The sequence below is a fragment of the Lepisosteus platostomus genome, chromosome 6 (assembly GCF_059453375.1).
Source record: "Lepisosteus platostomus isolate fLepPlt1 chromosome 6, fLepPlt1.hap1, whole genome shotgun sequence".
NCBI lineage: Eukaryota > Metazoa > Chordata > Actinopteri > Semionotiformes > Lepisosteidae > Lepisosteus > Lepisosteus platostomus.
This window is the reverse complement of record NC_142616.1, coordinates 66,979,808-66,992,035: the sequence shown is the minus strand read 5'-3', so window position 1 is coordinate 66,992,035 and position 12,228 is coordinate 66,979,808. Positions and strand designations below refer to the sequence as shown.

Sequence of the window (12,228 nt, the reverse complement as noted above, 5' to 3'; positions counted from 1 at the left end):
TGCGGTCTCACATTCGCCAATCGCACCTGCGGTTCGCCTGCCCGTCTGCATGAACTCCCCCACCCAGGTGCCCCACCTCTCGGGGGCCTGGAGCCACTGTCACGGCGAAGTCCGCCGACAGCGTGGCGGCACTCAGGCCCCAGAGGGCCACATCCTCGGGTTTTCACCATTATTGTCCCGTTCGCGACCTAAATCATGTGGATGTGCATCCTGGAACACGTAAATACCCAATACAGGCAAACGTACACACGTCCAGCGCATACAGTTCTTAACACACCGCCAATGTGCCAGTGAACCCCTGGGGTACAGGGCACGGGCTTTTTGCCTCTAAACGGAACAGGACAGGCCTGCGTCGCGTGGGCACAACAGACCGGCTCCTGCCCCGACCGGGAGCCGGCGGGACAGACGCGGAGCGGACGGACTTACTCGGAGTCGGGGGAGATCTCGGAGACGCTGCGGGAGGTGGCGGAATGGGGGGGCGAGGGGGAGGGCCCGGCCGGGGGGGGCAGCTGGGGGTGGCCGGCCGAGGACAGGACGGAGGAGCTGAAGGACGCCAGGATGGACGAAAGGATGTCCAGCTGCTCGTTGGAGGGGTGGCGGCTGGGGGGCGCGGGCAGGGGCTCCAGGGAGACGGGCTGGCCGGCGGGGTACCTACAGGGGGGCGCCGGCTCCGGCCTCCCGCGCCGGGACAGGGGCTCCAGCTGGTCCCGGGACAAGGAGGGGGCGAGGGAGGGGGGCGGCGGGGAGGCCGAGGCGGTGCGGGCCCTCTGCCGGGCAGGCAGGGTGTTGAGCCACTCCCTGCAGGCCGGCTGCTGCCTCAGGCCCTGGTCCAGCTGCTCCCGCGAGCGGCCGCTCGGCAGCGCCCCCGCCAGGTGGTCCCGGGAGCCCTGCGCCCGGGGCAGGGTGTTCAGCTGGGAGCGCGAGCCCCCCAGGCTCCCCAGTCCGGCCCCCGGCTGCCCCGCCGCTTCCAGGTCCTCCCGGGAGGCGTGGCGGCTCGGGCCGGCGTCCAGTCGGTCCTGGGAGCCGCGCCGGCTGCCGGCGGGCCCCGCCCCCAGGTCCTCCCCCAGGTCCTCCCCGGAGCCCCAGCGGCGGCGCGGCGGTGCGGCCAGGTGCTCCCGGCACGGCTCGCGCCGTTTCGGGAACAGGTCCAGGTGCTCCCGGGAGCCGTGGCGGCTGGCCGCGGCCTCCAGGTGGTCCCGGGAGCCCCGCCCCCCCAGCCCGGGGACCCCCTGCTGCCGCCCCAGCGGGTCCCGGGACAGCTGGCGGCGCGCCAGGGAGTCCAGCTGCTCGCGGGAGGAGTAGCGGCTGGCGGGCTGCGACAGGCTGCCCGTGCCCGAGTACATGCGGCCGTAGGAGGCAGCGGGCACGGCGCGGTGGCCCAGCGTGGAGGTGCGGTACCAGGAGAGCTCGCTGGGCACGCGGCCCACCGCCGACAGGCCCTGCAGGGCAGGGGGGCACTGCAGGCGGTTCTTCAGGATGCCTGGGAGGCGCGGGAGAGAGAGAGAAGGGCTGGTTACTTCCCGGCCGCGGCGGTCTGGCGGCGGAGGTGGCGGGGGGAGACAGGCAGGCGGGCTCTCACCCTTGCGGTGCCGGCGGGGCTGGGTCAGGCTGTTTTCGTCGCCGCTGGTCAGCGCCGGCTCGGGCTGGTGGTTGTTGTTGGCCGCGTCCTTGCTGTAGTCGGCGCCCAGCCGGCGCTCGGAGCCCCACTTCTGCAGGGCGCGCACCTCGCACTCGCCCAGCGCCGGCCAGTAGGAGAGCAGGTCGTTGCCGTCCAGCTCTGCCGGGGGCACGGGCAGCCGGACACGGGGACACAGGGGACACAGGGGACACGGACAGAAGGAATTGAAGATACAGGAACAGGCAGGGGCAAGGACACACCATCCACCCATCTTCTAACAGCTGCATCCAGTCCAGGGGCGCAGGGGAGCCAGAGCCTATCCCAGCAAGCAACAGGCACAAGGTGGACGGGACACCAGTCCACCCCAGGGCACACACACACACACACACTCCGGTTTTCCCCAGAAGCCAATTAACACACCAGCATGTCTTTGCGCTGTGGGAGGAAGCCCGTGCAAACATAGGGTGACCACGCAAACTCCACACAGACAGCACCCCCAGGTCCAGAATTGAACCCGGGGCCCAAGGACACAACACCTTCCAATTTTAAAACGAACCCGAGTGTGATTGTAAGTGTTGACTGTCTTGTTTGACTCAAGAGTGTGCACGAAGGATGGATGATATGAGGGCATTGACAGCTGACATGGGTGGTAAGAGCTATGTAATTAATACATTAGATCATTTATTTAACAGAAACGTTCAATAGGTAGGAGTGGGTGGGGTTATGACAAGGACTCCACCAATAGAAACAGCTAGATACTTATCCGATGACAAAGCTTGTGGACCAATTAGATATGAGCAGGGGGGTGGAGACTGAAATTTCTCAAAGCGGTGGACCAATCAGATTCCAGTGGGCGGGACGTCCAGTGGTGGCTGGCGAATGGGAGAAAGGAAGCAGGGAGGAGTCACCTTTGGCTGCGCTGGGGACGGGCTCTGTGAGCAGGCGCTCGCTGTGATTGGTGCGCTTGAACCGGCGCTGGATCCGCCCCCGGAGACGGACGTTGTCCTCGCTTTCGGAGGAGGGGATGGACAGGCTGCGCTCCTCCTCCAGGGAGAGGTCCGAGTCGGAGTCGGAGTCGTCGCCTGGGACAGGGGGGGGCGGAGAGAGGCGTCAGCGGGACGGCGTGTACGATGTGTCACTGCTGGACTGTGACTGGAGGAGGCTCTCAGGTCAGTTTGCTAATAGAAATCGAACCCGTGAGGTTGGCCCAAAGGCAGATTTCCTCATGGCCTGACAATAGTAACAGTGGTAAGTTACTTTGCTTGAATAGTATTAATGTATTTAATTCAGTTTTCCTCATGCCGTTAGTTGAAGGTGGAGAATACTGTCAAGTTCACTGCCCAATGTACATCCAAGAGTATCTTTAACTTCCAGGGTATCACACAGTATAAAACGTGGTGTACAGCCCAGTATACTGCTCAATGTATCAATCAGTGCCCCTTTCATTGCTATTATAATAACACTGCCCAGTACACCAGTGCCCCTGTATCAGTGTATCCCCCTGTATGATGGCGGATGTGCAGCCCAGTACACTGCCCAGTACACCAGTGCCCCTGTATCAGTGTTTCCCCCTGTATGATGGCGGGTGTGCAGCCCAGTACACTGCCCAGTACACCAGTGCCCCTGTATCAGTGTTTCCCCCTGTATGATGGCGGATGTGCAGCCCAGTACACTGCCCAGTACACCAGTGCCCCTGTATCAGTGTATCCCCCTGTATGATGGCGGGTGTGCAGCCCAGTACACTGCCCAGTACACCAGTGCCCCTGTATCAGTGTTTCCCCCTGTATGATGGCGGATGTGCAGCCCAGTACACTGCCCAGTACACCAGTGCCCCTGTATCAGTGTATCCCCCTGTATGATGGCGGATGTGCAGCCCAGTACACTGCCCAGTACACCAGTGCCCCTGTATCAGTGTATCCCCCTGTATGATGGCGGATGTGCAGCCCAGTACACTGCCCAGTACACCAGTGCCCCTGTATCAGTGTATCCCCCTGTATGATGGCGGATGTGCAGCCCAGTACACCAGTGCCCCTGTATCAGTGTATCCCCCTGTATGATGGCAGATGTGCAGCCCAGTACACTGCCCAGTACACCAGTGCTCCTGTATCAGTGTATCCCCCTGTATGATGGCGGATGTGCAGCCCAGTACACTGCCCAGTACACCAGTGCCCCTCTATCAGTGTATCCCCCTGTATGATGGCGGATGTGCAGCCCAGTACACTGCCCAGTACACCAGTGCTCCTGTATCAGTGTATCCCCCTGTATGATGGCGGATGTGCAGCCCAGTACACTGCCCAGTACACCAGTGCCCCTGTATCAGTGTATCCCCCTGTATGATGGCGGATGTGCAGCCCAGTACACCAGTGCCCCTGTATCAGTGTTTCCCCCCGTATGATGGCGGATGTGCAGCCCAGTACACTGCCAAGTACACCAGTGCCCCTGTATCAGTGTATCCCCCTGTATGATGGCGGATGTGCAGCCCAGTACACTGCCCAGTACACCAGTGCCCCTGTATCAGTGTATCCCCCTGTATGATGGCGGATGTGCAGCCCAGTACACTGCCCAGTACACCAGTGCCCCTGTATCAGTGTTTCCCCCTGTATGATGGCGGATGTGCAGCCCAGTACACTGCCCAGTACACCAGTGCCCCTGTATCAGTGTTTCCCCCTGTATGATGGCGGATGTGCAGCCCAGTACACTGCCCAGTACACCAGTGCCCCTGTATCAGTGTATCCCCCTGTATGATGGCGGATGTGCAGCCCAGTACACTGCCCAGTACACCAGTGCCCCTGTATCAGTGTTTCCCCCTGTATGATGGCGGATGTGCAGCCCAGTACACTGCCCAGTACACCAGTGCCCCTGTATCAGTGTATCCCCCTGTATGATGGCGGGTGTGCAGCCCAGTACACCAGTGTCCCTGTATCAGTGTTTCCCCCTGTATGATGGCGGATGTGCAGCCCAGTACACTGCCCAGTACACCAGTGCCCCTGTATCAGTGTTTCCCCCTGTATGATGGCGGATGTGCAGCCCAGTACACTGCCCAGTACACCAGTGCCCCTGTATCAGTGTATCCCCCTGTATGATGGCGGATGTGCAGCCCAGTACGCTGCTCTGGGCCCAGCAGCCAGCGGCTCACCCCCGTCGCGGTGGAACATGGCCACGTCGAGGTCCGTGGCGCCAGTGTGTGCCAGCAGGTTGTGCTCCAAGCCGCAGCCCTGCCGCGCCAGCAGGTTCTCCCTGAGGGAGAAGGACGGCAGCGTTACTTCGGCAGCAGGGGGGGCACATTCATGAGCAAACAACAGCGGAACGGGGGGATACCCTGTAGCCGCTTTCAGCCCGAACTTGCAGCTAGTGACCTTTCCCTCCTCTTGCTTCCTCGCCAATCCCTGGCCGCAACCTCTCGCTCAACTCCGTGTGCGCCCCTCTTCCCCCTCTCTCTGTGTACAGACTTGACTCTCTTCGGCCCAGCCTTGCACCGGCAACCTTCCCAGTGACCTTTCCCTCTCCTGCCCCCCCCACCCCCCCGCCTCCCCTACCCCCTACGGTCTCTCCCCCATCCCTCTGGCTGTAACCTCCCCCCCCCACTCTCCGTGTACAGACCTGACACTGCTGACAGAAGAGATGGTGGAGGTGCCCAGGGTGATTCGGTGCAGCCCGCTCTCCTCCAGCAGAGAGGCGTTGTTGTAGGGAGTCGGACCCTGGCCAGACAGACACCACGGCTCCGGGTTAGTGCATCGTCAGTTTATAACACACTTCCTGTGATCTGTGCACGGGACGTCCCCAGGCGGTCTCGCACTACACCTGTGCAAATTCCCCGTCACGCAAGAGCACCGGGGAATTTCATTTCTAGAGTCTGTTCATGAAACGTCCATCCACCCATTTTCCTAACCACTTTGTCCAATTCGGGGCCACGGGGGAGAAAGAGTCTATCCCAGCAAGCAATTGGAGCAAGACAGGACACCCTGGACAGCACACTAGTCCATCACAGGGCTCACACACTCACACCAGGGCCAGTTTTCCCAGGAGCCAATTAACCCACCAGCATGTCTTTTAGGACTGTGGGAGGAAACCCACACAAACACAGGGAGAACATACAGACTCCACACAGGCTGCACCACAGGTCTGGAATTGAACCCAGAGCCCCAGTGCTGCGAGGCAGCAGGATACAGAGTGTTCATTAATTCAGGAATGTGCGCTGGGTAGGGCTGAGAACAGGACAGGACAGGTACCAGCTCTCATCACAGTCTGAAACGCTAATCGTGCGCACAGCTCAGGGGTGAAATCTGACGTACAGAAGAATCTGGAACCGAGTTCTTTGAGCAGCCTGTATGAACTACCACCGCGCAAAACACAGGTCATCCCACGGGGAATGGCCAGTTATACACTGAGTAACACTGAGATGTGCAGAATGGTTAGTGGCGATACAGTCACAGGGTATTACAGTGATCTGGGGCGCTCGAGCTGTCTCCTCTGCTGGGGGCTTCTTGCCAAGACAGGCCAGTTTCCAGGCCTCCTGCACCTCTGAGTTCAGCAGGCAGAACACCAGCAGCACTGCAAGTCCCTGAAACAGACCAATACACACACAGCACAGTCACTGTAGAGTAATACAGACAAGCACACACAGCACAGTCACTGTAGAGTAATACAGACAAGCACAGAGACAGCACAGTCACTATAGAGTGATACAGACAAGCACAGAGACAGCACAGTCACTATAGAGTAATACAGACAAGCACACACAGCACAGTCACTATAGAGTAATACAGACAAGCACACACAGCACAGTCACTGTAGAGTAATACAGACAAGCACACACAGCACAGTCACTATAGAGTGATACAGACAAGCACAGAGACAGCACAGTCATTACAGAGTGATACAGACAAGCACAGAGACAGCACAGTCATTACAGAGTGATACAGACAAGCACAGAGACAGCACAGTCATTACAGAGTAAAACAGACAAGCACACACAGCACAGTCACTATAGAGTAATGCAGACCAATACACAAACAGCACAGTCATTACAGATACAGACCAGCACAGGCACTATAGGCTAATGCAGACCAGCACACACAAAGAACAGTCTTTACAAAGTACCACGGGCTTGCACGCACACACAGCACTTTAACACAGTAAAGTAGAAATTGTAAAGACTGCAGTGCTTTTCGGAATTAGACCTGTGTGGTCTCATGCCAGAGAGAGAAGCAGGCTGGAGTGTAGCCTGGCAGGGAGACAGGTTACCTGCAGACAGCACAGCACAGTGTAGAGGTAGTGGAAGGCCAGCACACTGTTATTGACGGCCATGAGGCCGAACAGCCAGGTGGAGCTGGCCAGGAGCAGCAGGATAAAGGCATTGCGCACAGTAGTGCTGCACAGACACCAGGGGGAAAGCAGGAGGAAGGAGAGAACAATCTTTAAAAGAAAAGCTATGAAGAAGAGCACAGAAATAGACTCAGACAGCAAGCACAGATCATTCAAACACTGCCTCCCTCCCTCTCTCTCGGCTCTACCCACTGTCCCACACTGCCTCCCTCTCTCTCTCTCAGCTCTACCCACTGTCCCACACTGCCTCCCTCTCTCTCTCAGCTCTACCCACTGTCCCACACTACCTCCCTCTCTCTCAGCTCTACCCACTGTCCCACACTACCTCCCTCTCTCTCGGCTCTACCCACTGTCCCACACTGCCTCCCTCTCTCTCTCAGCTCTACCCACTGTCCCACACTACCTCCCTCTCTCTCAGCTCTACCCACTGTCCCACACTACCTCCCTCTCTCTCAGCTCTACCCACTGTCCCACACTGCCTCCCTCTCTCTCTCAGCTTACCCACTGTCCCACACTGCCTCCCTCTCTGTCTCTCGGCTCTACCCACTGTCCCACACTGCCTCCCTCTCTCTCTCGGCTCTACCCACTGTCCCACACTGCCTCCCTCTCTCTCTCGGCTCTACCCAATATCCCACACTGCCTCCCTCTCTCTCTCGGCTCTACCCACTGTCCCACACTGCCTCCCTCTCTCTCGGCTCTACCCACTGTCCCACACTGCCTCCCTCTCTCTCGGCTCTACCCACTGTCCCACACTGCCTCCCTCTGTCTCTCGGCTCTACCCACTGTCCCACACTGCCTCCCTCTCTCCCTCTCTCCACTGTCCCACACTGCCTCCCTCTCTCTCTCAGCTCTACCCACTGTCCCACACTGCCTCCCTCTCTCTCTCTCTCTCAGCTCTACCCACTGTCCCACTTTCACACAGTATGCCCAGAATTCCCAGTCCTGGCTGGTACTCACACCACTGACTGTTTCTTGGTCTCTTTCTGCGTGGGGTTGCAGGACATTCTTGCCACGATCAGAAACATTCCGCCATTCATCTGCAAGACAAGGGGCAGCGCTGAACACAGACCCTACCACACATACCACCAGGTGGAGCCACTGAGCAAGAACCCTATTGCACAGTACAGGAGGGGAATAGTGACCTCAGATTCCATGACACATTCCAGGGGGCAGCGGTGAGCACAGATCCCAATATTCTAACAAGAAGGAAATGCGAGAGACGGTATCCGTACCACAATGACAATGCCGATGGGACCAGCGAAGCTCCATATTAGTTTATCATGGACGGAGATCCAGCAGAAATCCGGGTTCCCATAACCCTCAGGGTCCAGCCCCACAGCCAGCCCTGAGACGGGGAGAGGAGGAGGAGGCAGGGAGCAGAAAAAGGGAAGGGAAAAGACCAGAGTGATTTGGCAGTATTCAGGGAGAACGTCTTTCTGCCGAGTGCCCATCGGGCCCCTGCACTGGTGTGGCAGAGGAGCTTACCGGTGATGATGGCGGGCACGCCCCACCCGATGGCGTAGTAGAAGCGCATGGCGCCGTAGTTGATGTTGCGCGCCTCCGTCTGCATGCGGTAAATGTGAAGCCCTTCAACAAACAGCCAGGCGAATGTGGCCATGAAGAAATAATGCAGCAGGATTGCGATGACTGTGCACAGGAACTGAGGGGGAAGAGAGAGAGGGTTACACACTGCAGTGCACGGGCACTGTGCACAGGAACTGAGGGGGAAGAGAGAGAGGGTTACACACTGCAGTGCACCGTCACTGGGCACAGGAACTGAGGGGGAAGAGAGAGAGGGTTACACACTGCAGTGCACCGTCACTGGGCACAGGAACTGAGGGGGAAGAGAGAGAGGGTTACACACTGCAGTGCACCGTCACTGGGCACAGGAACTGAGGGGGAAGAGAGAGAGGGTTACACACTGCAGTGCACCGTCACTGGGCACAGGAACTGAGGGGGAAGAGAGAGAGGGTTACACACTGCAGCACACTGGCACTGTGCACAGGATCTGAACCTCTGACTGACAGAAAAAAAAAAGACAGATGGACAATCAGAAAGCCAGGGCAGAGGCACAGACCTGCTGCTCGGTCTGGTTGATGCCCAGCAGGAAGACGAGCTCGGACAGGAAGATGGCAGCCGCCATGTTGCAGTGGATGCTGCGCGTGTTGGACTTGAGGCCACTGAGGCAGGACAGGATGGACACCGTGAGGAGGAGGGCCAGCAGGGACACGGACAGAGACGAGTACGTCACCACGGCCAGGGTCTCCAGATCCCCCTCCAGCTGCTGCTCAGCGAGAGAGAGAGAGTCACACACTGCAGTACCGGGCAGACAGGAAACAAGAGGAGGTGGAGACGGCAACACAGAGAGAGAGGGGACTTAAGAGCTGTGATGCGAGTCTGGGGGTGCGGTACCTCTCGCTGGGAGCTGTCCATCAGCACCCCGAAGGTGCCCAGCTTGGCACACTGGCAGCGCACATGGGTGGTGTTCCTGAAGACCACACTGCAGTCCCGCACTGTCCAGCAGCCTCCGGGCTCCTCACTGCAGATACACAGGGACACACAGACACAGCTGCACTCACTGTTGTACACCGAGCTCTACACACTGCACACACACAGACACAGCCCTACACAACACAACACACACAGCTCTACACAACACACACAGACCTACACAAAATGGCACACACACAGGCACAGCTGTCCACACTGATGTACACAGAGCCCTACACAACACAACCCAACACACACACACTGTAGACACAGAGACCCAACTGATACACAGCTATACACACTGTTGTACAAAGAGCTAAACACAACACAGCACACTCACTACACACAAAGAAGCACAACTAATACACAGCTATGCACACTGCTGCACAACACTGTACACACACACTGCAGACACAGGAAGGTACCAATAATGCACTGCTACACACACTGTGTAATACACGACGCAGCACATACCACAGACACAGAGAGACAACTGATACCCAGCTAGCCACACTGCTACACAACACAGCACACACACACACTACAGACACCCCCACACACATTCACACGCAGACTCGCACATTTACTCATTAACTTCACACACCCACTCCCACTCTCACATACTCCAACTTCCTGCCTCCACACCCACTCCCACCCCCAAGGAGCCCTCAGCTTGTTCCTTGCGATGCCACACCCGCCACCTACGACTCACCACCACACCCCGCCCACGCCGACGCCCAGTCCCCACCCACCCACACACTCACGGGCTGGTGTGGTTCCACTGCACACACAGCGGCTTGCTGCGATTGGCCGTCTCCAGGAGGCGGAACTCCAGCAGCAGGGGGGAGTCGAGGGGGCCTGTGACGTACGCCTGGTTGTTCAGCACCGACACACTGACCACGGGGGAGTTCATCACCGGGTGCTTGGGGAGCCTGGACACCGACACGAGAGAGAAAGAGAGAGAGAGAGCCAGCACGATGTCAGAGTCATTATTCACAGAGTTTATCTTCCTTCCAGCCTCAGCCCTCCCGTCCTGCGCACTCATGAGACATTGAGTGATGCACCATGTCATCATTGCTGAAACATCGCTACCGAGATCCTGCGATCGAGGGACTTGGCATCCGTGTTTCTGTCCGAGACCAGGAGGGCGGACAGGAAGAGAGAGGGGCAGGGGGACAGACCTGATGCCGCGGCGGTCGGTGTGGTATTTGGCGGGCAGCGCGGCCCCCAGGCTGCGGTAGATCAGCAGGATGACGACGGTGATTGGCGGCTCGGGTGGCGACCCACGGCGCTTCAGTGCGGGGGCCTCCGCCGTCTCATTGGCCGAGACGCCCATGGGGGCGGGGGCTGCAGAGGGAGGAGCTGAGGAAGACGGGAGAAATGTCAGAGGCGGCGGATCACTCGTGCTCCAGGAGCTCCAGGGAGAGATACAAGCAGGAGGACGGCCACCCCGCTCCTCAGTCTGTCCGAAAGACCCTCACCTGTATGCCGGGGGGGCACCAGGGCGGCGGGGGGCAGCACGATGTGTGTGTGGGGGTCCCAGAGCACCTGGCCACGGAACAGGCTGCCGTGGTACCGGGGGAACCGCCGCCGAACGTGTGTGTGGTTCTCCAGACGGTCCAGGTTCATCACTGAAACACACACACACACGCACGCGCAGGTGAGTTCAGCTCGGGAATCTCACCCCTGCAGAAGCCCCGCGCCAGAACAGTCCAGCTGTGTGCACTGCAGTAACTCTCAGCACTTACTGGACACACCTGTGAGTCTGCCATAACCTGCTCAGTGGGTAGACCGAGAGGAAGGTAAGAGCAATACTACTCAATGAACTAGGAACACGAGGGGAGAAAACGATGAAGGGATGAAGGCACCAGTGCCTTCTATTGCCTTCTAGGACCTAGGTCCTAGGACTACTACTGCTGCCACACTGCTAACAGTGAAACACTGACGCTGCTGCCTGTAGTAGCGTTGCCTCTAGTAACTGTTACTCTAGGAGTATTAGTGCTGCTGCTGCCACACTGCTCACAGTAAAACACTGACGCTGCTGCCTGTAGTAGCGTTGCCTCTAGTCACTGTTCCTCTAGGAGTACTAGTGCTGCTGCTGCCACACTGCTCACAGTAAAACACTGATGCTGCTGCCTGTAGTAGCATTGCCTCTAGTAACTGTTACTCTAGGAGTATTAGTGCTGCTGCTGCCACACTGCTCGCAGTAAAACACTGACGCTGCTGCCTGTAGTAGCATTGCCTCTAGTAACTGTTACTCTAGGAGTATTAGTGCTGCTGCTGCCACACTGCTCGCAGTAAAACACTGACGCTGCTGCCTGTAGTAGCGTTGCCTCTAGTAACTGTTACTCTAGGAGTATTAGTGCTGCTGCTGCCACACTGCTCACAGTAAAACACTGATGCTGCTGCCTGTAGTAGCATTGCCTCTAGTAACTGTTACTCTAGGAGTATTAGTGCTGCTGCTGCCACACTGCTCGCAGTAAAACACTGACGCTGCTGCCTGTAGTAGCATTGCCTCTAGTAACTGTTCCTCTAGGAGTATTAGTGCTGCTGCTGCCACACTGCTCACAGTTAAACACTGACGCTGCTGCCTGTAGTAGCATTGCCTCTAGTAACTGTTCCTCTAGGAGTATTAGTGCTGCTGCTGCCACACTGCTCACAGTAAAACACTGACGCTGCTGCCTGTAGTAGCGTTGCCTCTAGTAACTGTTCCTCTAGGAGTATTAGTGCTGCTGCTGCCACACTGCTCACAGTAAAACACTGACGCTGCTGCCTGTAGTAGCGTTGCCTCTAGT

The 12,228-nt window shown here is 58.1% G+C and overlaps 1 protein-coding gene across 3 annotated transcripts in view; it reads right to left on the bottom strand.

The window, feature by feature from the left end:
* Positions 1 to 12,228, bottom strand: part of celsr3 (cadherin, EGF LAG seven-pass G-type receptor 3) — a 52,027-nt gene that overhangs the window by 3,379 nt on the left and 36,420 nt on the right. The window contains exons 21-35 of one of the 3 annotated variants that reach the window (XM_088637108.1): positions 10,915 to 11,064; positions 10,615 to 10,795; positions 10,198 to 10,365; positions 9,356 to 9,482; positions 9,021 to 9,227; positions 8,429 to 8,603; positions 8,176 to 8,288; positions 7,901 to 7,980; positions 6,863 to 6,989; positions 6,060 to 6,179; positions 5,219 to 5,316; positions 4,755 to 4,855; positions 2,527 to 2,700; positions 1,580 to 1,777; positions 427 to 1,480 (exon numbers count right to left, since the gene is read on the bottom strand). In XM_088637108.1, coding sequence (XP_088493234.1) covers positions 427 to 1,480; positions 1,580 to 1,777; positions 2,527 to 2,700; positions 4,755 to 4,855; positions 5,219 to 5,316; positions 6,060 to 6,179; positions 6,863 to 6,989; positions 7,901 to 7,980; positions 8,176 to 8,288; positions 8,429 to 8,603; positions 9,021 to 9,227; positions 9,356 to 9,482; positions 10,198 to 10,365; positions 10,615 to 10,795; positions 10,915 to 11,064 — 3,073 coding nt within the window. Of the gene's footprint in view, positions 1 to 426; positions 1,481 to 1,579; positions 1,778 to 2,526; positions 2,701 to 4,754; positions 4,856 to 5,218; positions 5,317 to 6,059; positions 6,180 to 6,862; positions 6,990 to 7,900; positions 7,981 to 8,175; positions 8,289 to 8,428; positions 8,604 to 9,020; positions 9,228 to 9,355; positions 9,483 to 10,197; positions 10,366 to 10,614; positions 10,796 to 10,914; positions 11,065 to 12,228 lie in introns of those variants that run through there. The other 2 variants (XM_088637109.1, XR_015939681.1) reach the window with 2 other exon arrangements.